At 46.6% G+C, this 24,794-nt stretch overlaps 1 protein-coding gene across 12 annotated transcripts in view; it reads right to left on the bottom strand.

The window, feature by feature from the left end:
• Positions 1-24,794, bottom strand: part of BCAS3 (BCAS3 microtubule associated cell migration factor) — a 631,049-nt gene that overhangs the window by 560,363 nt on the left and 45,892 nt on the right. For all 12 annotated transcript variants that reach the window (XM_077311257.1, XM_077311251.1, XM_077311253.1 and 9 more), the window contains exon 7: positions 19,723-19,795. In XM_077311257.1, coding sequence (XP_077167372.1) covers positions 19,723-19,795 — 73 coding nt within the window. The remainder of the gene's footprint in view (positions 1-19,722; positions 19,796-24,794) is intronic.

Raw genomic sequence — 24,794 nt, forward strand, 5'->3', positions numbered from 1 at the left:
TTGCAATGTATGGCTGCAAAAGTTGGACCATAAGGAAGGCCGAGCGTCAAAGAATTGAGGCTTTTGAACTCTGGTGCTGGAGAAGACTCTTGCGAGTCCCTTGGACTGCAAGGCGAACAAACCGGTCAGTCCTCGAGGAGATCAGCCCTGACTGCTCTTTAGAAGGCCAGATCCTGAAGATGAAACTCAAATATTTTGGCCACCTCATGAGAAGGAAGGACTCCCTGGAGAAGAGCCTAATGCTGGGAGAGATCGAGGGCAAAAGAAGAAGGGGACGACAGAGAATGAGGTGGATGGATGGAGTCACTGAAGCAGTCGGTGCAAACTTAAATGGACTCCGGGGAATGGTAGAGGACAGGAAGGCCTGGAGGATCATTGTCCATGGGGTCGCGATGGGTCGGACACGACTTCGCACATAACAACAACAATAACAACAAAGCCTCTTGTGGCGCAGAGTGGTAAGGCAGCCGTCTGAAAGCTCTGCCCATGAGGCTGGGAGTTCAATCCCAGCAGCTGGCTCAAGGTCGACTCAGCCTTCCATCCTTCCGAGGTCGGTAAAATGAGGACCCAGCTTGCTGGGGGGGTAAAGGGTAATGACTGGGGAAGGCACTGGCAAACCACCCCGTATTGAGTCTGCCATGAAAACGCTAGAGGGCGTCACCCCAAGGGTCAGACATGACTCGGTGCTTGCACAGGGGACACCTTTACCTTTACCTTTAAGGCCTTTAGGTACAGGCTGTAATGAAATTCTGGGGAAATGCACACTGTTTTCTTGTTCGGGCTCACGATTCTGTGTGTGTCGCAACCATGCCATCCTGACTGTTGCGATGGCTCAAGGAGGAGACAAGCTGGAACCTGACAAAGCATTACCAGGTACTCCACGGCTGTTGTTTAACCTCGCACAACAGAGACCCATGAAAAGCCAGGCAGGAAACAGATAGCAGCGATTCGAAAACAAACCGGGAGAGAAAGAAGAGCGAGCGCTCCAGTCTGTCACGTTGATTTATAACAGCGATTCCAAAGGCAGACAAAAACACACAGATGCAAACAATTACACTATTTTTGTAGGCAACAAGTGAGGTGGGTGGTAACTGAGAAAATTTTCAAGGGGGGGAACAAAACCCAACCCTGTCATAATATTCCAGGGGCTTCCACACACACACACTTCCCCCTTAAGTAACCCTCATCACACAACAAACGCTGGCCACATCAGAGGCTTTCCAGGGCCTGCAGGGCTGCTTTGATTCCAGACTGCTCCAGGCATTAAGCTAGGACGTAATTAGGGTAAAAAGTTCAGCCACAGTCCCATGTCTACAGAGCTGCCAGAATTAAGATTTCCTCCCATTTGCCCGTTTCTACTGGATCCCAGCCCCCCACACACCCATCCCTGGACAAAAACCCATATTGAAAACACGTTTATCTGGGTGGGATCGGTTCTTTTCCTAATAAATTTGATAGCATTTACATTAGGGAAGAGTGCAGAGTGGGTTTTTTTTTTTTTAAGCAGGCCTTGGACCAGTGTGACGGCCCTTCTCGTGGCACTCAGAACTAGCAGGGTCCCCCTGCTTGCTCCCTATGACCCTTCCTTTCCAATAAACTGACAGCACGCATGTGAGAGATGGGTTCGACTGGCTCGTGGGAACACTTCAGATGTACGCACTCCTTCAGTTCTACGCCGCGGATGGAGAAACCAGCATGGGGCAGCTGTCCCTCAGAACAAAAGAGGATAATGCTGTGTTAGCAGAGTAAGTAAATCATAGATATGCACCCGCTGTATTGTTAAGATTAAGGAGAAAATGATTTATTTAAAGTACGATGATTACTGGAGACTGCAGGGGAAGAAGAAGAAAAGTCGGTTCTTATATGCCGCTTTTCTCTATCCGAAGGAGGCTCAAAGTGGCTTACATTCGCCTTCCCTTTCCTCTCCCCACAACAGACACCCTGTGTGGTGGGTGAGGCTGAGAGAGCCCTGATATTACTACTTGGTCAGAACAGTTTTATCAGTGCTGTGGCGAGCCCAAGGTCGCCCAGATGGCTGCATGTGGAGGAGCGCGGAATCAAACCCAGCTCGCCAGATTAGAAGTCCGCACTCCTAACCAGGACACCAAATTGGTTCTGGGAGGGATAGAGATAGTGTCTGTCTACATGGCTGGCTAGGAGGGGAGAGACAGACAGACAGACAGACAGACAGACAGACAGACAGACAGACAGACAGACAGACAGACAGACAGACAGACAGAGAGAAGCTTCCAAGAAGAAGCAGGATATTGCCCCTAAGAGTAGCAATCAAGAGACAGACAAGAGGCAAGAAGAAGAAGAAGAAGAAGAGTTGGTTCTTATATGCCGCTTTTCCCTACCCGAAGGAGGCTCAAAGCGGCTTACAGTCGCCTTCCCATTCCTCTTAACAGGAGAGAAAAGTCCTGAACTCTCTGACCTATCTAACAGTTTCTTGCCTCTCCCTTCAGGGTCTTCTTCTCTTCTTATTCTTGTACGTGAGACATTGCCTATTCCAACAAACTGGACACTCCTCTGGCAAGTGACTCATCATTCTTTGTGTCCCTATGCCGGTGGGCCAGAGGAAGGAGTTGCCGGACTTCTCTCTCGAACTCTAGTGCCACCGCTATGAATGGCCACAGCATGGTATTGCAACTATCAAGTCAGTCAATCTGATGACCCCCAAAGAGCCAACAGGGTTCCACCAGGCTCTGTAAAGCTACTGACTCCGGCCCACAGTCTGAGAAGAAAACATGAATTATGGAATCGCCTCCAGTGCTAGGAAGTCATAACCTGCTGGTGGTGGTCTTTCTCTTGGAGGGACCCATAGCTCTTCGGTAGAGCATAGACTTTGCATACAAAAAGGCCCAGGATTCATTCATTCATGACAATTCCAGCTAAAATAGAAAGGGAAGCATAAGTGAAGAAAGATTACTGACCTAGGTAGAATAACAAATTGATTTTGTACAAGGTGGTTCCATTTAAGTAAAAGGAAACCGAAAAGGGAAAAGTGTTACAAAAAATAACAAACCTAACCAACAAGTCGTTAAAACACAAAAAGGTTAGATGTCCACAAAATGTAAATGATCCAATTATATTAACATTTATTGTGCGCAGCTTACAAGGTTGAAAACATTAAAAAGCCCATAGGCTAATCACTGGAATAACATAATACGCACCACACATACAAAAACAAATGCGTTTCAACCCCAAAGTGGGTTTGCCAAAGAAACAGAGCGAGAATCACAGACTTGTGCGCAGAAGTAGAAATTCAACATAAGCTGTGGTTGTACCTAACAACCTGTGACACAAAGGGATGATATAAGAACTAGAGCAGGGGTAGTCAAACTGCGGCCCTCCAGATGTCCATGGACTACAATTCCCAGGAGCCCCTGCCAGCATCCGCTGGCAGGGGCTCCTGGGAATTGTAGTCCATGGACATCTGGCGGGCCGCAGTTTGACTACCCCTGAACTAGAGACTAACAGGCTGAATTCCAAAGGGCTCGGACAGCAGGGACTCTGCAAAGGATGAAAAAAATACTTATTGAAGCTTAAATTATGCTATTAAGAATATTGCCTAACAAATTACCAAAAGTTTTCAAAGAGATATTTGAATATATGATGACAGCAGCAGCAAAATGGAAATCAGATGTCCACCTAAGCTTAGAAGGATAGGTAAATAAACTTGCCAATTATGCAGTAACAGAAAAAAATATCAACTTATTTGAGAAACAGTTTTGAAATTTGAGGAGAGATGGGGCGTTAATTATATAATCAGTTGACAAACTTAGATTTTGAAACAATTTAAAAACTGTGTTAAAATTATTGCCATGCATATAATGATGATCTGGGGCCTGGATACCAAACTTTTTAAGGAAAGCCTGTGAGACTCGATAACATTCAGCCTGGAGAAGAGGAGGTTGAGGGGGGACATGAAGGCTCTCTTGAAGTAGCTGAAAGGTTGTCACTTGGAGGAGGACGGGGAATGGTTCCTGTTGGCAGCAGAGGATAGGACCTGCCATAATGCCTTTAACCTATGTGTTGAACAATACGAGCTAGATATCAGGAAGGAAATGTCCACTGTCCGATTAGCTCAGCCGTGGAATCGACTGCCTAAGAAGGTGGGGAGCTCCTCCTCACTGACAGTCTTCAAGCAGCGGCTGTACTGATACTTCTCCTTGATGCAAAACAACTTTAGAGGCCAGTGGCACCTTTAAGACCAACAAAGTTTTAGTCAAGGTATGAACATTCGTGTGCACTTCCTCAGATACAATGTCCAACTCTGGATGCTTATCTGGGATGCTTGAGGCTGATCCTGCATTGAGCAGGGGGTGGGACTAGATGGCCTGTGTGGCCCCTTCCAGCTCTAGGATTCTATGAGTCTAGTTCAGCCATGGAATGGGTTGCCTAAGGGGGTGGGGAGCTCCCCCTCGCTGGCAGTCTTCTAGCAGCGGCTGGACAGAGACTTAGCCTGGATGCTTGAGGCTGATCCTGCATTGAGCAGGGGTGGGACTAGATGGCCTGCATGAGCCCTTTCCATTCTATGATTCTAGGAGTCCAGTTCAGCAGTAGAATGGGCAGCCTAAAGAGGTGGGGAGCTCCCCCTCAATGGCAGTCTTCTAGTGGCAGCTTTTTTTCTGATGCACATGAGATACACTCTCAGCACAGATTTAAACAATAGCGAAGAGTGGTGACCCTAGGTGCATTTCATAGGAGGTAGTCTCCAAAAAGTATAACATTTACATATATTGGTTGGAGCCATAATTTACAGATCCCATTTAACCACTCAGCTACACTTGCTTTAGGATGCTTAGGGCTAATCCTGCGTAGAGCAGGGGGTTGGACTAGATGGCCTGTATGGCCCCTTCCAACTCTATGATTCTATGATTCACTTTATAAAGAGTTTAATATAGACATTTAATATATGAGTGTATCATCAAAGTTCTGACCACTGAGGAAGACCCAGTAGGGTTTGGTCTTATGTGCTGTTAGCTCTGTAAATTTTTTATGAAGTTTTTATAATGTTTTTAATTGTGCACTACAATAAATAATCAACAAGTTTTACATTATTTTATTGTATAGCTCAACTTCTGAGTTCCTTCCTTCTAGCAGCAGCTGGACAGATTCTTATCCTGGATGCTTTAAGCTGATCCTGTATTAAGCAGGGGGTTGGACTAGATGGCCTTTGAGGCCCCTTCCAATTCTATGATTCTATGAAGTGTGCATGCAGAAGACTGCTTATCCCTTGTATAAAACTTTCTGCATCTTAAAGGTGCCACTGGACTCAAACGTTGTTCCGCTTCTCCAGATCACCTGAATCTGGTTTCCAAAGAAACGCCTCGGTTTATAGCTGGGGCAAAGTGACTGAGATATTAGCATACCAGAACTTCCTGTTTATTTATATTTATACGGCCCCTCCTGTCCCAAGGGCTTAGGGGCCGTTCCCACATCACTTAAAGAAGCCTCCCCATAATTCCAGCTGTAGACGTTTTATTAAATATATATATATGTGCATTCAAAATCAAATTAAAAGCCCCCTTTTTTCTTTCAGTCATACCTGAACCACAGATGAAAACATCTGAAAGCAAATGGAACCTGTGGTCTGAGTCGGCTGCTGCTTTATGTTTTAATTGGGTTGCTTCCAGTAACCTAAAGCAGACATGCATGCGCACACGCGCACACGCACTGATTTCCCCATAGGTCCCCAAAGAGTGTTTAATATTGGACAAAAGGGGCAAGTTTTAATTTAAGTCTATTTTAGGTACTGTAATGGACTGGGATAGGGAGGGGGAGAATAAAGAAAGTGCTCAAGGTGGTGGAGGGTCATATCCCAGTTCATGAGAGTCAGTCTGCAAATGTTTTATCATGCTCATTTGCAGAATGATAGGAGTGGCCACTGTTAGTGCAGATCAGGGGTAGTCAAACTGCGGCCCTCCAGATATCCATGGACTATGATTCTCATGAGCCCCTGCCAGCATTTGCTGGCAGGGGCTCATGGGAATCATAGTCCATGGACATCTGGAGGGCCGCAGTTTGACTACCCCTGGTGTAGATCCACCAAATAAAACAGAAGTCCAGCAGCATCCTTCAAGACTAACAACATTTATATCAGCTGATGCTTTTGTCAGTCAGAACGTGGAATATGCCAGCTGGAATAAACATTGTTAGTCTTGAAAGGTGCTGCTGGAGTTCTGCTTCATCTTCAGAAGACCAGCAACATAGAATTGGGTGGCAATTTAGTGAGGAGTAATTTATCACAAATTCTTGTGCCACTCCTATAAAAATAGGCCGATAGCCCACAGACTGAAGTCACCCCCCTCCCCAGAAGTAATAAAGAAAAATGTATTGAAATGTGAAATAAAGAAGCATGCCTCACATGAAGAAGAAGAAGAAGAAGAAGAAGAAGAAGAAGAAGAAGATTTGGTTCTTATATGCTTTTCTCTACCTCCTGAAGGAGTTTCAAAGTGGCATCCAGTCGCCTTCCCTTTCCTCTCCCCACAACAGACACCCTGTGAGGGAGGTGAGGCTGAGAGAGCCCTGATATTCCTGCTCGGTCAGAACAGCTTTATCAGCATCGTGGTGAGCCCAAGGCCACCCAGCTGGCTGCATGTGGGGGACTGCAGAATCGAACCCGGCTCACTAGATTAGAAGTCCGCACTCCTAACTACTACACCAAACTTGACCAAAGTCAAAGGACTTGTATCAGGGTACAAAATGTAAATGTACCTACGGCCTTCCTGTCCTCTAACATTCCCCAGAGCATTTAAGTTTGCACCGACTGCTTCAGTGACTCCATCCAGCCACCTCATTCTCTGTTGTCCCTTTCTTCTTTTGCCCTCAATCGCTCCCAGCATTAGGCTCTTCTCCAGGGAGTCCTTCCTTCTCATGAGGTGGCCAAAGTATTTGAGTTTCATCTTCATGATCTGGCCTTCTAGGAAACAGTCAGGGCTGATCTCCTCTAGGACTGACCAGTTTGTTCACCTTGCAGTCCAAGGGACTCGCAAGAGTCTTCTCCAGCACCAGAGTTCAAAAGCCTCAATTCTTTGACGCTCGGCCTTCCTTATGGTCCAACTTTCGCAGCCATACATTGCAACTGGGAAGACCATAGCCTTGACTAAACACACTTTTGTTGGCAGGGTGATGTCTCTGCTCTTTAGGATGCTCTCTAGATTTGCCATAGCTTTCCTCCCCAGGAGCAAGCGTCTTTTAATTTCTTTGCTGCAGTCCCCATCTGCAGTGATCTTGGAGCCCAGGAAAATAAAATCTGTCACTATCTCCATTTCTTCCCCATCTTTTTACATTTAAGCAACTAATACCACAAGCCTAACTAACAATTTCTGTTATTAAAAGTCTATCCCTAGAGAGAATGGCTGCTTTGGGAGACAGACTCCATAGCATTATACTCCATTACAGTCCCTCCCTGCCCCAAACCCCGCCTCCACCCCCAAAGTGTCCAGGTATTTCCCAACCCAAAGCTGAAAGCCCCTATTAAAGCAACAAGGAGCAGAAATGCACTGAGCACATGGAGAGTGATGATGATGTCATGCGTTCAGTCGTGTCCGACCCTTGGCGATTCTATAGGAAAGCTTCTGCCACGTGTCTCTGTCAATGACCGCTTCTTTTAGTTGGTTCATGCTCATTCCTGTGTCAGCTTTGATCGAGTCGATCCATTGTATCGAGTGTAATGCAATAAAATACATGCCCACCCTGACAGACATACACACACAGTACCCAACATCATGGAAAACATTCTGCTAGTAAAATACCAAAAGGAAAATGTGGAGGAAAACTTCCGGCTGCACACACAGGGGACTCTAATGCACTTTGCAAACTCAGTCTACCAAACCTCCTGACTCTCTCGCTTACACACATGCACACACACACACACACACACACACACGCACACCCCTGGCAGAGGGAGCCGAAAAAGGAGGTACAAACCACTCTCATTCACTTTACAGAACTTCCTTGCCGGATGGCAATTCTTTCTTACAGCCAAGGCAGTTTCAAAGCGGCTTACAGTCGCCTTCCCTTTCCTCTCCCCACCACAGACAGCCTGTGAGGTGGGTGAGGCTGAGAGAGCCCTGATATTACAGAAGAAGAAAAAGCTGGTTCTTCTATGCCGCTTTTCCCTACCCGAAGGAGTCTCAAAGTGGCTTACAGTTGCCTTCCCTTTCCTCTCCCCACCACAGACACCCTGTGAGGTGGGTGAGGCTGAGAGAGCCCTGAGATTCCTGCTCGGTCAGATTAGCTTTCTCAAGTGCTGTGGTGAGCCCAAGGTCACCCAGCTGGCTGCATGTGGGTGAGCGTAGATTCAAACCCGGCTCGCCAGATTAGAAGTCCGCACTCCTAACTACACTGCCTCTTAGCGGGGTCTTTATATTTATGTGGCTTGTGGACCACATTAATGAAAAAAGTGCTCATTGGGCATGCATGCAGACCACAAGCCTCATACATGTGAATGTCCTCTCTTAGATATTGAGGCAAAGCGCTTGCGTGTCCTGCCACGGTTCAAGAAATCTGTTCAGCGAGTGAAGCTGCCAGTTGTTTCTGATATTCCGGGAGCAATAAAGCAGCAGCCATAAAAGCAACCTTAAAAAAAAAATCTGCACAGCCAATCAAAACTCAGTCAGAAGCCTTGCTGGACAAAACCCCTACCTGACCCCACTCACTTCCTAAAAACAGTTGGAGGGCACCAGAAAAGGTGTCGATAGGTACCAAGGCACCTATGGGCACATGCTGAGGACCCTTTATTTAAATGTACAACAGCAACTCATAGGGTGTAGCTAAATAGTGGCTCTTCAGATGTCCATGGGCTATAATTCCCATGAGCTGCATGTGGATGCTGGCAGAGGCTCATGGGTATTGTAGTCCATGGACATCTGGACAGCCACAGTTTGGCCACCCCTAATATGGGGTCCATTCTTGTGCAGATTTCTTGTTTTCTGTTACAGAAAAACATTATTCCACCCTTGAGTAAAAAACTAGAAATAAACAGAGGACAGGGCATGATACTCAGAGAGCAATCCTAAACTGGTCTATTAAGGATACTACTCAGTGGGGCTTACTCCCAGGACAGCATCTGTAGGATTCTACTGAAAGGGTCCAAGGTTCAAATCTTCACCCAACAGCCATGAAGTTCACTTGCATCTCAGTGGGAAAGGCGGATGATAAATGAATAAAAATAACACTGCTGATTTGTTATCTCCAATGAAAACATCATACTTTCGGAAGCATCATCTGTGTGCTTCTTAATAAAACCCACATTTTGGCTGACATACATTCTTTGGGGCCAACTGAGTTTCCTTGCCGAGGATTATCAAGGCTCTCAATATCAGCCACCTTCGCCGCAAGATTCCCAACGTCTCTCTTTGCAAAGGGACGATCAGCAAGACTTAGCTAGCACTTCCTCTTCCCTACATCCCTCACGCTCTTGCACCTAACTGAACACATCCTGCATTGCTGGTAAAATAATCACGGGGGGAGGGGGTGGGAGTCTCCCAAATCCAATTCCACAGATTTTGAATCTGTCTTTCACCATCTAATATATTTCCAAGCTGTTCAAGGAGGCACCGGGACGTTCTTCCTGGTCTTTCCCCACGGACTGCTTGTCCTGCTTTGGTAGTGCAAGTGCGCCTCTCTGAGGTCCCACAAAACCGGAGTTTCTGCAGATGTTCCTTCGGGGTTTTGTTTCTTTCTTTCTTTTTTTTTTTAGGGGGTTTGCTTCAATTCACAAATCTCGTCATCTAAGGCCCATGTTAGCTGAAGCAGCAACCAACCCAGCCCCGCAGCCTCTGCCAGAAGAGACAATCTGTTTCCCATTTGTGCATCAAGGCCGTAACCTTTCTGGTGGTTGAAACAGGACGCGGAGGGCCGCGGAACAGGACGAGCGCATTTATAAGTGCATTGCAGAAGCCAGCTCCGATGTCAGGATTGGGGCCCAGCACGAGGGTGATCCAGGGCTCACGAGTCAAACTGGGAAGGGGAAGGGGGCACCTACCCGTCCTGAAAACCACATGGAGGGGAGGTGGTCCTGGAAACGCTGGGCTCCCAGCTTGCTGCAGCAGCCCCTAAGGAAAGCCCCTCTGGCAAAGCACAGGGCAGAGCAGAGATAAGCAGGAGAACCCTGGGGAGGCCACTAAAAAACAACCAACCAGAGATGGTCACCTGGAGGAGGAGAAGCCAAATTCACAGCTATAGAGGAAAGTGCCAGAGACACATGGGGGAGGGCTATTGGGGGTTACAACTGTCATCCCCCAAGACCCCCACAGGGTCTTGACTACCATCAGAAAACAGGCCCATTGCTACAGTGCACAGAAGTCTATGGCCTACCCCACCCTAGGGGTTTCTCAAGATCACCAACCATTGGCCGGATGCGACCTGAATGCCTGCTGAGTGGCCCAGGGTCCACCCCATGAGAAGGACCCAAAACAGTACAGAAACCAAAGAAAGAGGGACCAAGCAGGTCTTTGGAAGCAAATGGGAATGCGGAAAGCTGCCTTCTGCCAAATTGAGAGACCGGGTCTAAGTACTGCGGGAGCCTCGACTCAGACCGGCAAAAGTGCTCCAGGCTCCTGAGGCAGAGAAAGATCTTTCCCAGGATCTTTTTTGATGCAGGTGTCAGGAGCTGAAACCAGGATTTGGGGCTTTGGTGCTCAGTACTTTCTCAGGGTAAGAAAAGTATAAGGACCCGTCATTGGTGACCAAGATCCAGATAATTCATGCCATAATACTCCTTGCCAGTGCATATGAGTACGACAGCTGGACTATGAAGAAAGCTGACAAGACTGAAGTGGATTTATTTGAATTGTGTTGTTGGAGCAGAATTTTACAGATGCCACAGGCCACCAAAATGACAGCTAAGTGGCTTCTGGATCAAATCAAGGCCAACCGTTCCCTTGATGCTCAAATGACTGAACTGAGGCTCTCATATTATGAGAAGAAAAGATCACTAAAAACGACAACAATGCTAGAAATCCAAAGGAAAAGAGGAAGATGAAAAAATATGAGACGGATTGACTTTGCAAGCCCTGGGCAAGGCTGCTAATGATGGGATGCTCTGGAGGAAATTAATTCATAGGGCTGACGGGACATCCCATAACACAGAGACTTTCTCAGTACCCTGTATACTTCAGTGAGCCCTGCAAGGACCATCCATGAAACACATCATCATATCCTTCCTTCCTTCACCCCCCTTTCCTTCCTTCCTTCACCGCCCTTTCCTTCCTTCCTTCCTCCTTCCTTCACCCCCTTTCCTTCCTTCCTTCCTTCCTTCCTTCCTTCCTTCCTTCCTTCCTTCCTTCCTTCCTTCCTTCCTTCCTTCCTTCCTTCCTTCCTTCCTTCCTTCCTTCACCCCCTTTCCTTCCTTCCTTCCTTCCTTCACCCCCCTTTCCTTCCTTCTTTCCTTCCTTCCTCCTTCCTTCACCCCCTTTCCTTTCCTTTCCTTTCCTTTCCTTTCCTTTCCTTTCCTTTCCTTTCCTTTCCTTTCCTTTCCTTTCCTTTCCTTTCCTTTCCTTTCCTTTCCTTTCCTTTCCTTCCTTCACCGCCCTTTCCTTCCTTCCTTCCTTCCTTCCTTCCTTCCTTCCTTCCTTCCTTCCTTCACCCCCTTTCCTTCCTTCCTTCCTTCCTTCCTTCCTTCACCCCCCTTTCTTTCCTTCCTTCCTTCCTTCCTTCCTTCCTTCCTTCCTTCCTTCCTCCCTCCCTCCCTTCCTTCCTTCCTTCCTTCCTTCCTTCCTGCTTTCCCCCCCAAAAAAAACTTTCACATGGTTTGATGGACTGGATTCTCCGGATGCTTTGATCCATTTCTGCCCTTGCATTTTTGCAGGCAACTGCGTGCCTCGTGGGTCACTCCGTGTGGAGGATAAGCTGGGTCCCATTTGGTGAACAACAAAATTGCCTTTTCAAGACTCATCAAAGGCGGGTGAGGAATGGACGGCTGCAGCAGCTGTTCCTGGAATTGTGAGTGATGGTTATACAGTATATTAACATGTTTGTAAATAAGACCCTCTCACACAGCACACAGGAATGTGCGGGGAGTTCTCAAGAGTTTAAACCGGAGACATTTTCCCAGGATTAAGCAGCGCCTAGGGTTGCATGTGTCAGAGCTTACACTATTTCCACCCCCGTAAAATGCAGCGAACACACACAAACAAAAAAAAACACATGGCCATGTATAGTCTTGAGACTTTATGATGAGTCACCTTTGAGAGAGTTTGGTTCTTTGCCTGACACCCACAGACAGCAGCTTCAGAGCCTGCATGGGCAAGGAGAAACGCTATGAAAACGCACTGGCTAAACGCATTGACGGTTGAATGCTTCTCGTGTGGGTTATCCACACACTTATGCCCTGACTTTCTCCCCGACGGAGACCCAAGGCAGCTCATGTCATTCTCTTTGCTTCTGTTTTATCCTCACAACAAGCCTGTGAGGTGCGTCGGGCTGGAGAGTGTAACTGGACCAAGGTCATCCCAGCAAGTGTCCATGGCAGAGTGGGGATTCAGGTCCCCCAGATCTTAGCCTAACACTCTAATGCAGGGGTAGTCAAACTGCGGCCTTCCAGATGTCTATGGACTACCATCCCCAGGAGCCCCTGCCAGCGAACGCTGGCAGGGGCTCCTGGGAATTGTAGTCCATGGACATCTGGAGGGCCGCAGTTTGACTACCCCTGCTCTAATGACTTCTGCATACTGGCTCTCATCTTTAGCCCCTAGGGACAAGCTTTTGAGTGTCAAAATTCACTTCATCACAACCAGCCTAAGTTCACAGAATCAGCATTTCAGGGGAGGGCGGTATATAAATATCAATCAATCAATAATTCTTTCAGATAGCTATCTAGCCTCTGCCTACAAACTTCCAACGAAGGCGAACCACCACCTCCCAGGGAAGCCTGTTCAACTGAGAAACTGCCCTGTTAGGAACTTCTTCTGGATGTTTAGCCGAAAATTGTTTCGAATTAATTTCAGTTCATTGGTTCTGGCCTGAAAATAACTCTGCTTCATCCTCTATAGGCCATCCTGTCAAGTAGTTGAAGATGGCTATCATATCACCAGATGGTTATAATTCTTTATTTTCAGAATTAATGAACATTTCATTTATTTTATTTTGTATTCATTTGTTATACGTATATTCTGCCTTCCTCCTTGGTGGGACTCAAGGCGCATTACATTAAACCCATAAAATCTCAAACCTTAAAACCATAAACCTCCAGATAGCAGAAAGAAAATCCTTCCACCCCACCCACAACTGTATAACCACCATCCACAAAGAGTTCAAGCGATGATATAACAAAGCCTGGAGTGGGGTGGGGGTCTTAAACAACCCAGCCTCAACCAAAGATGTGGCAGAAGGGTTCTGTCTTACAGGCCATGTGGAACTCTGACCGCTCCATCAGGGCCCTCAGCTCTCCCAGGAGCTCATTCCACCAGGTCAGGGCCAGGACCAAAAAGGCCCTGGCCCGAGTTCAGGTCAGGCTTACCTCTCTGGGCCAGGGATCACTAACAGATTAGTACCCACAGAACAAAAAGCAGATAAGCAGCTCCTCAGATAGGTAGGGCCCAAGCTGTGTATTGCCTTAAAGGTCAGAACCAAAACCCTGAACTTGATCTGGGCCATGACTGGTAACCAGTACAGCTGCCTCAGTACAGGCTGGATGGGGGTCCTCCAAGATGAACCAGTGAGGGCACTAGCTGCTGCGTTCTGTACCAGCAGGAGTTTTCAGATCAAGGGCAAGGGTAGGCTGCTGTAGAACGAATTACAGAAGTCCAGTCTAGAGGTGACCATCACATGGATCACTGTAGCCAGACAATCTGTTTAGTTTTTTTTTTTTAAGAAAAAGGGTAAAGCTATTGGTTTTATCTGCTAGTAAGGAAAGCCTGGGATCTGCCAAAAGGTTCTTCAATAAGAAAATCAGTAATACCTGACAAGCTTCCTTGACAAAGAGCTTGCTCAGCCATCATTTGTCTTCCCCCACAACATACAATTTCAGAGTCTGCTTTCATTGTCCTCATGAAAGGAGCCTTGCCTAGGATCTTCATATACTACTACTGTACTGACATTCTCTAGAAGTAAAGTTGCCAACTTCCAGGTAATGGCTCAAGTTCTAGGATTATAACTGGAGAAAAGGTGGACTCTATGGCATTATATACCAATAGGCCCCTCCCCAAATCCCGCCCTCTTCAGACTCCACCCCCAAAATCCCCAGGTATTTCTTAGCCAAGAGCTGACAACCCTACCCAGAGGAAGATCGATGTCCTCCTCCTCCTGGGTGTGAGTAGCAAATTGAGTTCTTGACCTCCTTCCTCGCCCTCCGGTAGTAGGGATGGGGGGGTGGGTTCCGCCATGTTCGTAATTTTTATGTTTTTTAATGGGGGGGGGTTAATTGGGGTTTTATATCGGACACTGTAACCTGCCACAAGCTGGTTTTGGAAATGGCAGGAAATAAATGGAAGAAGACGAAGACGAAGACGAAGACGAAGACGAAGACGAAGACGAAGACGAAGACGAAGACGAAGAAGAAGACGAAGAAGAAGAAGAAGAAGAAGAAGAAGAAGAAGAAGAAGAAGAAGAAGAAGAAGAAGAAGAAGAAGAAGAAGAAGAATCCCTTTGCAATCCTGAGGTTATTCGGTACACAATCAGAATCCTCATAGTTTAGAAATCATAAGAGTTGGGACCTTAAAAACATTTTTCCCAGCCAGTGATTTAAAACCAGGGGCACCTCTGCTTAAACCTCCTCATATGCTAGGGCTTGTCTTGGGGCAGGGTATTTTAAGACAGTGAGGGTCACGCGCAGCATGCAAGCATCAGTTTGCAAGGACACCAAAGGCAGCTTCCAAACGCAGTCGGGACGCGTGCAAAAAACGACAAGGAACACTTAATCTGCGGGGTTCCCGACAGGACCTCTTCCAACAGCTCCATCTGAAGATTATTTGTGAAAAAGAGCAGAGCCGAGAAGTTTTGTTTGTTTGCTTGAGGAATGCGGCATAACATGCCGACTTAGTAATCTCAGGCCATCGTGAAACGGGCCTGCAAGGACAGACAACCAAGCGCCATCCCCAGCTGGGTTATGCTGGGTCAAGGCTGAAGCACAAGGCCTTGAGGATGCTTGCTTTGCTTTCTGCTCTTCCTCCTGGCCGAGTGGGGGATTTTCAAACAGGGTGCTGGAAAGCTTCAGCAACATGGTGGGTAATGGTGCAACGCTATTTACTGCTTGTCTTCCCTCTGCAACCAACATCGAAAGGGGTGTGTCCTCCTAACTGTACTCAGAGTTAGGGTGAAGCCCCATACAGTGCACTGACCTAACTGAGCATGCATAGAATCACAGAATCATAGAATCATAGAGTTGGAAGGGGCCATACAGGCCATCTAGTCCGACCCCCTGCTCAACGCAGGATCAGCCCTGAGCATCCTAAAGCATCCAAGAAAAGTGTGTATCCAACCTTTGCTTGAAGACTGCCAGTGCATGTAACAACATGCCCTGGAATCTTCTGCGATTTAATAGTTTTTTTTCCATGCCCAATATTCAGTGACTGGTCAGCAGATGCATCTACAGAAATGGCTGTTTGAAGGTAGGGAGCTGAAACAAGCATTCCTTTTTTTAAAACTTAAGAATGTTTGCTTATGCAGAGCCAGAAGATCTTCAAGCGTAAAATTCTTCTGTCCAGAGACAGAGGTATGCTGGGGTGGTCCAAAAAACAGAGCCCACGGCCAACCCAAAGGAACCAAAATCCACATCTCATAATTTTTATAAAATGATGATGCCTCAGGAACTCCAAGCAAAGCAACCCCAGATGGGACAGTCATCTGATCATGATTTCAGCCTTCCAGGGGAAGTAGGCAAAAAGTTATCTTACAGGCTATAAGACCATTATGAGCCTCTTGTGGTGCAGAGTGGTAAGGCAGCAGAAATGCCGTCTGAAGCTGTCTGCCCATGAGGCTGGGAGTTCGATCCCAGCAGCCGCCTCAAGGTTGACTCAGCCTTCCATCCTTCCGAGGTCGGTAAAATGAGTACCCAGCTTGCTGGGGGGTAAACGGTCATGACTGGGGAAGGCACTGGCAAACCACCCCGTATTGAGTCTGCCATGAAAACGCTAGAGGGCGTCACCCCAAGGGTCAGACATGACCCGGTGCTTGCACAGGAGATACCTTTACCTTTACCTTTTATAAGACCATTGGGTCACATGTACCAGTACCATCTCCTTTTATGGGCACCAGCTCCTTTTACTGACCTGCCACGAGCCACTGTGTGGGAGTGGTGGAATAAAATTTATATTTTATTTATATTCCACTTTTTATATGGCCACTCCCGAAATAACCAATCCATCAGCTGCCCCCAGATCTCAGGGAGATGCCATTTCCAGGCCCTCCCCGCCTTTACCAAACGTGGGATCTTGCACACGCAAAGTATAGGCTTTTGTTTCTTCATTTTATAAAATGGCATGCTCTACTAATGATGTATAAGAATGTAATGAAACTGAATTTACAATGAGTCAGATTGTTAGTCCATGTACCCAACACAGTCCACTCCGGCTGAAAGCAGGTCCTAGGTAAGAATTTTTCCTAGCTTTGCTGCCTGTGATCCTTCTGAATGCAAGGAACATGATCCACCATTTTTATAGCCTCTTCCCATGGAGGACAACTCTAGAGCAGAGACAAAGAACTAAACTAAAAGAGATCAGGCTTGCAGACTGAAACCAGCATGGCACAAGCAGCTTGGACTTCTAGTGCAGTGACTTCCTGGATTAGTAAACTAAGTAGCAACAAGTAAGCCAAGTGGGCCACAAGCAATCAAGAAAGGATAAAGAGAGCTGAGAGAGGAACTACCAAGGTCAGGAAAGGGCCAGCTAATAGATGCAATCCAACCAAATTAGCAGATCTGGAACAAAAGACGAATCAGAGAGTCCTGCATGTTATAGCCCAGGGGTAGTCAAACTGCGGCCCTCCAGGTGTCCATGGACTACAACTCCCATGAGCCCCTGCCAGCATTCGCTGGCAGGGGCTCATGGGAATTGTAGTCCATGGACATCTGGAGGGCCGCAGTTTGATAGCCGGTTCTAGTCACAGCTCAGAGGTGAAGCAAGGTCACTGCTTGGAAGAGAGACCACCAAAGAAGATTCTGCAGAGGAAGGCGATGGCAAACCACCTCACTTGCCTTAAAAGCCCCTTGCAGGGGTCACCATAAATCAGCCGCGATTTGACAGGACTTTACACACATACACCTAGTCTAATGCACTGCTCAATGCTCGACATCCCAAATAAGATCATCCTAGGCCAAGAGCTATCATTATTTGTTTTTTAAGTGTGTCCCTAGCTCATAATACTATGAAACAGCCTTGCAACCTCAGAAATTCTGCATGGTCAACCTCAGAAACCAAAGGGCAATCTCAGTGGGAGGTCCTTGGGATTCCCCAGTGCAAAAAAGAATGGCCACAACCAAGACAAAGATGGCTTCATTAAAACTGCAGGACTGAAATAAGCGGAATTCAGCTTCCCTTACAGAATCACAGAATCCTAGAGTTGGAAGGAGCCATGCCAGCCGTCTAGTCCAACCCCTCTGCTCAATGCAGGATCAGCCTCAAGCATCCAGGATGCAGGATTTTCTTCAAAACACAGCATGCATCCCCCACCACCTGTGTTCTTTACACCCTTGTCCCGTGAGCCAAAGGCCCCATGTTTCTCCTTCAACTATCACAGCAGAAAGTGGACGTGCTGAATGTGAGCTCATGAGCAAAGCTTGACAGAGAACCATGAAGCCGTGTTTGCAGGCCAAAGTGTACGTGCAGCCCTGTGGGCCACAAGGGCTGCTTGTGGGATTATAAACATCCTGACAAGCGCAGAATCAACAATGTAAACAGCATTGTGAGCTGTAAACAAATCTGAAAGGATGATGTTTTAACACAGTGCATGTTAGACAGATTCTTCCCCTCCACTCACAATGTTACACACAGTAGGCGCAATCCACTAAGTGAGTGAGATGCCCAGGAACCACCAAAGTAGACTAAGTGTTGTACAAAACTACACAAAAGTAAAAAAGGCAGAGCCGTATGCTAATGCAGAGAAAGAGCAGAACAGTGGCACGAGGCACAGAATTCAGTTTCCACAGTTTTCACTAAATGGGGGGAAAGTTTCTAGCTCATTTTTGGTGTTTTGTACGATGTCGCCAACATCCAGCGTCCAAGCAGCAAACTACATCCTCCACTTTAAAGCGCTAGCTGGGGAACTGCATGAAGTGGATTCCCCCAACTGAAAAGGGCAAACTAGAGGAGAGCAACAAGAAAGCCACACACTAAGGAAATGTGTGGAGGCAAAGAAGCGCTATCTCTGCCTCCAATGTCCCAGCCTTGTACCCGCCTTCCTCTCCCTTCTCTCAGAGATGGTTGTTGTTGTTTTTTAAGCAAGCAGCCTGAAGCAATGAATAGACATTCATTTGTGCAGGAAAAGCAAAAAAGCCTCCTGGGGCTACCCTGAAAGTTTGGAGGCTCCATCTCAAACCCCAGCCCCCAAGGCCCAAGGAAAGGCAGGAATGCTGAAATTCACATTATAGAATATGGAGGAAGGGCATTGGCTGCCTGCATTGATTGACAGGCGGAAGAAAGTTGCATATAAGGTACACTGCTCTCTTCCGCCATTTCCAGCAGCACATGTGAAGGGTAAGGAGCACAAAACAGTGGCAGACAAGGCGAGACAGCAGAAAAGGTAAGAAATGACTGGGAATCGAGATAACATTTAGCACTTTGCATTCAGCTGGCAAAACGCTATTTTTACTGAGGTGCAGAAATGCCCTCAAGCAGCAATTTCTAATGTTTTTTTCTAGAGAAGTGAAAATAATCAAAATAGTTTTAGGTAGGGATAGTGATTACCTAAACCAGGTCAAACTAATTTAAATGAGCAGGAATACAGATGAAATTACTTTATACGGAATTAGCCCCAGCCACTCGATTCCTGCAGCTCAATTGTCCCTCTGCCCGAGACCTTGGTGAGGTTAACGCAACAGGCCTTTCCCTGCACTGAAATGCCAAGGACTGAGCCTGGGACCTTCTGTATGCAAAACAGGTGCACTAATACTAAACCAAAGAATCTCTAAATTGACCAGTCTTGTTATTATGATGACTTGTAAGGATGCCGGCCTCCAGATGGGGCCTGGGAATTTCCTAAAATTACAGTTCATCTCCAAATCAGCTTCCCTGGAGAAAACGGATGCTGAAATCCATGGAATTGTGCCCCACTGAGGTCCCTATCCTCCCCAGGCTCCACCCCTAAATTTATCAACCTGGATCTGGCAACTCTACACTGCCACCTGTGGCCAGGGAGGCCCTGGCAACCTATCTGCCAAAATCCACCTACCCATTGACTTCTTTCTCTACACCAAGTTACAGCCAATTTACGGCAATCCCAGGGCAAGAGACACTCAGAGATAGTTTGCCACTGCCTGCCTCTGGGAAATCTCCCATCCAAACGCTAACCACAGCCAACCCTGCTTAGCTTCTGTGATTTGATGAGGCTGGGCTCTTTGGATTGAGGAAAATATGTTCTGCAGCTGATTCAGTGGACTCTGGCCCATGACTCTGGCCCATGACAGCTACAGCCGTAATAAACGGATAAGGTGCAACAAGACATGCGTTAGGATGCTCTAGTCCAGCCGGGGGCTGGACTAGATGGCCTGGATGGCCCCTTCCCACTCTAGGATTCTATGCTGTTAAGTGTGTTGCAGCTCTCTAAAATCTCTCAGCTTACCCAGAAGATCCTGTGCTTTTGCACATGGCAAGGAGAGGTCTCTTCTCAGCAAAGCTGTCACACTTCTGAGGACCTGACAAAGAAAGAACCAAAACAAAAGTTACTTCATTTTTATTGAACTTCAGGAGTTAAAAATTTAAAACTCTGAAAGTGTTTGTAACCATGGTGGACATGTTAGCAGCATCTCCAGAACACTTCCAGCCCCTGTAGCACAGCTCTGCAGAAGGGTGGATAACATATTTCTCTGCAAGACCAGGGGGCTTCTGGCTCTTCTGTTAACCTGGAACACAATGTCTTTTATGGAACACCATAGCTACTAGTTTTAATAATGCCTTTGCTTCTGTACTGCTCATTGATAGGGTTGCCAACCTCAATGCGGGGCCTGGACAAAATGGCTGCTTTGGAGGGTGGAGTCTATGGGATTATACCCCACTGAGGTCCCTCCCCTCCCTAAACCCCATCCTCCCCAGGCTCCTCCCCCAAATCTCCAGGAATTTCCCAATCCAGAGCTGCCATTCAATAGACAAGGGCTCATGGGAATTGTAGTCCATGAACATCTGGAGGGCCGCAGTTTCACTACCACTTCAATAGACCCATGCGGCACAGCTTCCACTGGGCTACAATAGTCCAGATGGACAGGGGCTGAATTAATCCTGCATTTAAAAATATATATTATTTCCCTGTAAAAACCTAACACGCCAAGGAGAAGCACTCTAGCCGAGCCTCCTGTATGAATGCTGGTTTTCTATTTTTTAAAAACAGGATGTACATTAGTACCCACTCCAATTGGATGGCGAAAGTGTCACAAGAGCCAATCAGTTGACTCAGAGGAAAGGTAGATCTAGTCATGCATCCCGTTCCCAGTGTTGACTGGAGGCCACCAACCAAAACCCATGGGCAGGAGCAGCTCTCACCAACTTTTGTCTCCCAGCCACTGGCCACCTAGGGCCATGAGGGAAATCAGGGTATAGGTGTTTCGATAAAAAAAATGAAAGCAGCAGCATACTGCTTCCATTCAGTCATCAGGGCTAATAGCTTTCCATAGATCTAGCATCGTGAATTTGTCAGAGAGCAGAAAAACTACCTGTAAGAACAGGTGGGAGAAAGATTTGCAGGTAACTATATCAGATCTGTGGCAGGAATTACATGAAGATATGGTCAAGCTATCTTTAAATACAGAAATAAGAGAGAACATCTTTAAAATTATGTATAGATGGTATTTTACACCAGAAAGGGCAGATTCAAATTAGTAGCCGTGTTGGTCTGAAGTAGCACAATAAAATCAGAGTCCAAGAGCACCTTTAAGACCAACAATGATTTATTCAAGGCTTCCAAATTATGCTGGAGAGGCAACAAAGAAAAAGCTACTTTGTTTCATGTTTGGTTGGCTTCCCTGCTGCATCAAGATTTTTGGATCAGCATATTTAGGGATGCTCACCTATGATAGCCTTCTTAAGTATTTTACCAGAAGACATTTCAATGGAGGGAAAATAGGCTCTCGAAAATATGTTGGTTGCACTGGCTTGGAAGCAGAGGCCTGACATGGCAGAATGGATGTGAAATATGGTACGTGGCATTGATGGGGAAAAAATTACAACTTACAGGAAGATTTGGGAGGTTAAATCAATTCTCAAGATCTGGCTTCCAATATACAGTATTGGAACAGATATAAATCTAAGGAGCAGATTAAGGTTGAGATGTTAAGATATGCTTAATCACTTGCGTTAAACACTTGCAAATCAAATGAAGCTGAAAATACTTTGTAGCAAGTTTAACAGTAAGTTTGTAGCCTTGGGTCAATTTTGTTGGTCCTAATAAAAAGTTCTTGTTTTTGAAGTAACAGCAAGTCCAGTATTGGGAAAACACATGTCCTTCAGGCATCCTAGAATGAACAGGCAACTTTTCCCCAGTGTTCCAAGCTCTGGAAAAATGACGCGTACAGGAATATATGAACACTTAATGAATCCATATTGCTCCATCATTTGCTGAATTCCCCTTTTAAATCCACAATACTTGAGTGGGGATAAAGAGAATCCAACTGCTAACACAGTTTTCAAGAAGGAACTTATCCCCTTATCCATTTATGGGGATACTAGATTTAAAGCCCATTGTATGATAAAATACAATGGGCACTAGCATGGCCACAGGCCCCTCACAACCCTCCTGGGATGCTGTGGCCCAGCTCCTTTCCATGCTTCGAAGCCCTCCCTGCCAACCCCCTCCCAGCCGAGGTCTCCGGCTTCGGCGCAGAGAAAGGAGCTGGGCCGCCACGTCTGTGACGCGGCAGCCCATCTCGTTTCCCTGCGCTGAAGCCTCACCTGGGCGGTTTGCTTACCCAGCCAGCCGCTCACATCTGGGACGGGCCAAGGGGCCAATCGGGAGCTGTGCGCTGCGTGGCTCCCAATTGGTCCCTTGGCCCTGGACTGACACTTGGAGGGGCCAATTGGGAGCCACACTCGAGTTTTTATCATGGACTCGCCCCGCTCTTTTCTCCACCCACAATGCTCTTACTCTTTTATTTATACCGCTCCCACGGAGCGATTACAGATAATACCATGAATACCTTCCAAAGCTGCCATTTTCTCCAGAGAGACTGATCTTTGTAGCCTGGAGATCAACTGTAATTCCAGGAGATCTCTAGGCCTCACCTGGAGGCTGGCAAATCTACGAATTCATCAAGAAATGTGTCCGGCTGTTGGTCTTCCTCCTCATTAGAATCCAGGTTATCTGATCAACACAAAGTATTGAAGGACAGCTACTCCCATCAAGGCTTCTAAACACATTAATCTGAAATAATCTAAATTGAAAACTGTTACACCCACACACACACACTTCGACTCAACAAGCTCTCTAGAAGATTAAACAGTACATCTACAGTTTAGGCAAGGAAAAGGCTTTACAATCACATGAATCTTCTCTTCCCAATTGTGGCTTGGCTTATTCGAGGTTTAACGACTCACACAGATGATTTCAGCATCAACAATGCCTTCCACATTTTCATTCTACAAACCAAAACTGTTGATAAACATTTGAAAGCCTTTCAGAAACTTGGCAGCCAAGTCTTTCTCCCTAAAAAGATCTAATGGACAAGCCGGGGGCTGAAATAAATGTAGACAATAACGGAAGATGGTAGCATCAACTACTATGCACAACAAGAAAAGTCATGTTATATAACCTGGGTCTTGCTTATAACAAATATTGGTTTTTAATGTAAGTTGCCATGAGACCCTTTCGGTGAGTAGTGACTACAATATTTAATAGGGGAATAGAAGATGAAGATGATGAAAGGAGAGAGAACAAACTTAGAGTCCAGGGGCACATTTAAGACCAACAAAGTTTTATTCCAGGTATGAGCTTTCCTGTGAATGCAGAGAAACAGAGAAGCATGAGAGGCTAAAATGGAGACAGAATTTAGATCTCATCAACAAACTCTGGTTTGTCCATGTTGAGAACTTGCCAGAAAGTCTCCAGGTTCACAAGTACCCACCACTTTCCTCATGTGCTAAGCTAAAGTTGAAGATCCTTTGGTTTGCAAGAAACAGTGGTTTAAACCAGTGGTCCCCAACCTTTTTGAGGCTGGGGACCGGCAGGGCAACTGGCCGCCTGCGCATGCTCCGCCTGCGTGGCCGCGGCCGCACATCGCGCATGCACGGCCTGGCCGCACACCGTGCATGCGCCGTGCACGGCCAAAATCGCGCATGCGTGATTTCAGCCGCGCATGGCGCATGTGTGCATGTGTGGCCCGGCCGCGCACGCGCGATGTGCGGGCACGGCCCTGATTCCCTCTCCCCCCCTCCCGCAGTAAGAAGCTTCCCGGGCCGCAAGCTTGCGGTTTTTTACTGTGGGGGGCGGGGAGAGGGAGCCGCGGCACGCAGGTTGGGGACCACTGGTTTAAGCTACTAAGAGAGCAATTCAATAAACTGCAGTACATGTCTTCTGTATGGCCCAGGTTTAAACCATGGTGCAGAATCCCAATTTGTTGGTAAGGAACAAACTCCCTTCTGTTGAAATGAGGGGAGGGTGTCTTTCCAACCTTCAATCACAACTTCACACTCATGAGGAGGAGAGATAGGGAGAGAGCCTGCAAGCACAAAGATTTCCTGGCACATCATCCTCATCACAAATAAACAGCGGATTATTTGAGATATTTTAATGTAGCCAGAATTGTATAGAAAATATTGTGAAGGGACTGAAAATAAGAAAGCAAGGATGAGAATGACACAACGGAAACCTAACAAAAATTGAGTCCAATAGCAACTTTAAGACCAACAAAGATTTATTCAGGTAAATTTATTCAAGTAAATTGTGGCAAACCAGTAAACTGTGTCATAATATCGAAATTAAGCTATATTGTGCCATATAATAATTCTTTGCTAAAAACAGCTAATCAGTCCTTTTGAGTTCAGTTGTAGTTCACACAGACATTGGAGAAATAAAACTGCCCATGTTAGTCATTAATGTCAGGCAGTTTCCCAAATGTTCCTTACGATCCCCTTTATTTTATTTGGGACAATGTGACTGTAATGAGATGTTAGTAATATGTAATTTCGAATCTATCTCTCTGGTCTCAGGACAAGATAACTTACCAGCACGGCTTGTCACTTGCAAGGATGCTTCCACGCTTGGGTGGAGACAGATCTGGCAAGCAACTAGTCTCTTTTAATTATTTCTTTTCACAACTAATACGGACAATTTTATTTTTGGAGGAGGAGGAGCTGTTTTTTTATACCTTATTATTATTTATTATTATTATTATTCGATTTATTTCCCGCCACTCCCTACAAGCTCGTGGCGGGTAACAATAGTCTTAAAATCCCCCATTAAAACCCCCATTAAAGGTAAAGGTATCCCCTGTTCAAGCACTGGGTCATGTCTGACCCTTGGGGTGACGCCCTCTAGCGTTTTCATGGCAGACTCAATACGGGGTGGTCTGCCAGTGCCTTCCCCAGTCATTAGCATTTTACCCCCCAGCAAGCTGGGTACTCATTTTACCGACCTCGGAAGGATGGAAGGCTGAGTCAACCTTGAGCCGGCTGCTGGGATTGAACTCCCAGCCTCATGGGCAGACAGCT

Source organism: Paroedura picta, chromosome 15, assembly GCF_049243985.1.
Source record: "Paroedura picta isolate Pp20150507F chromosome 15, Ppicta_v3.0, whole genome shotgun sequence".
In the NCBI taxonomy this organism is placed as follows: Eukaryota; Metazoa; Chordata; class Lepidosauria; order Squamata; family Gekkonidae; genus Paroedura; species Paroedura picta.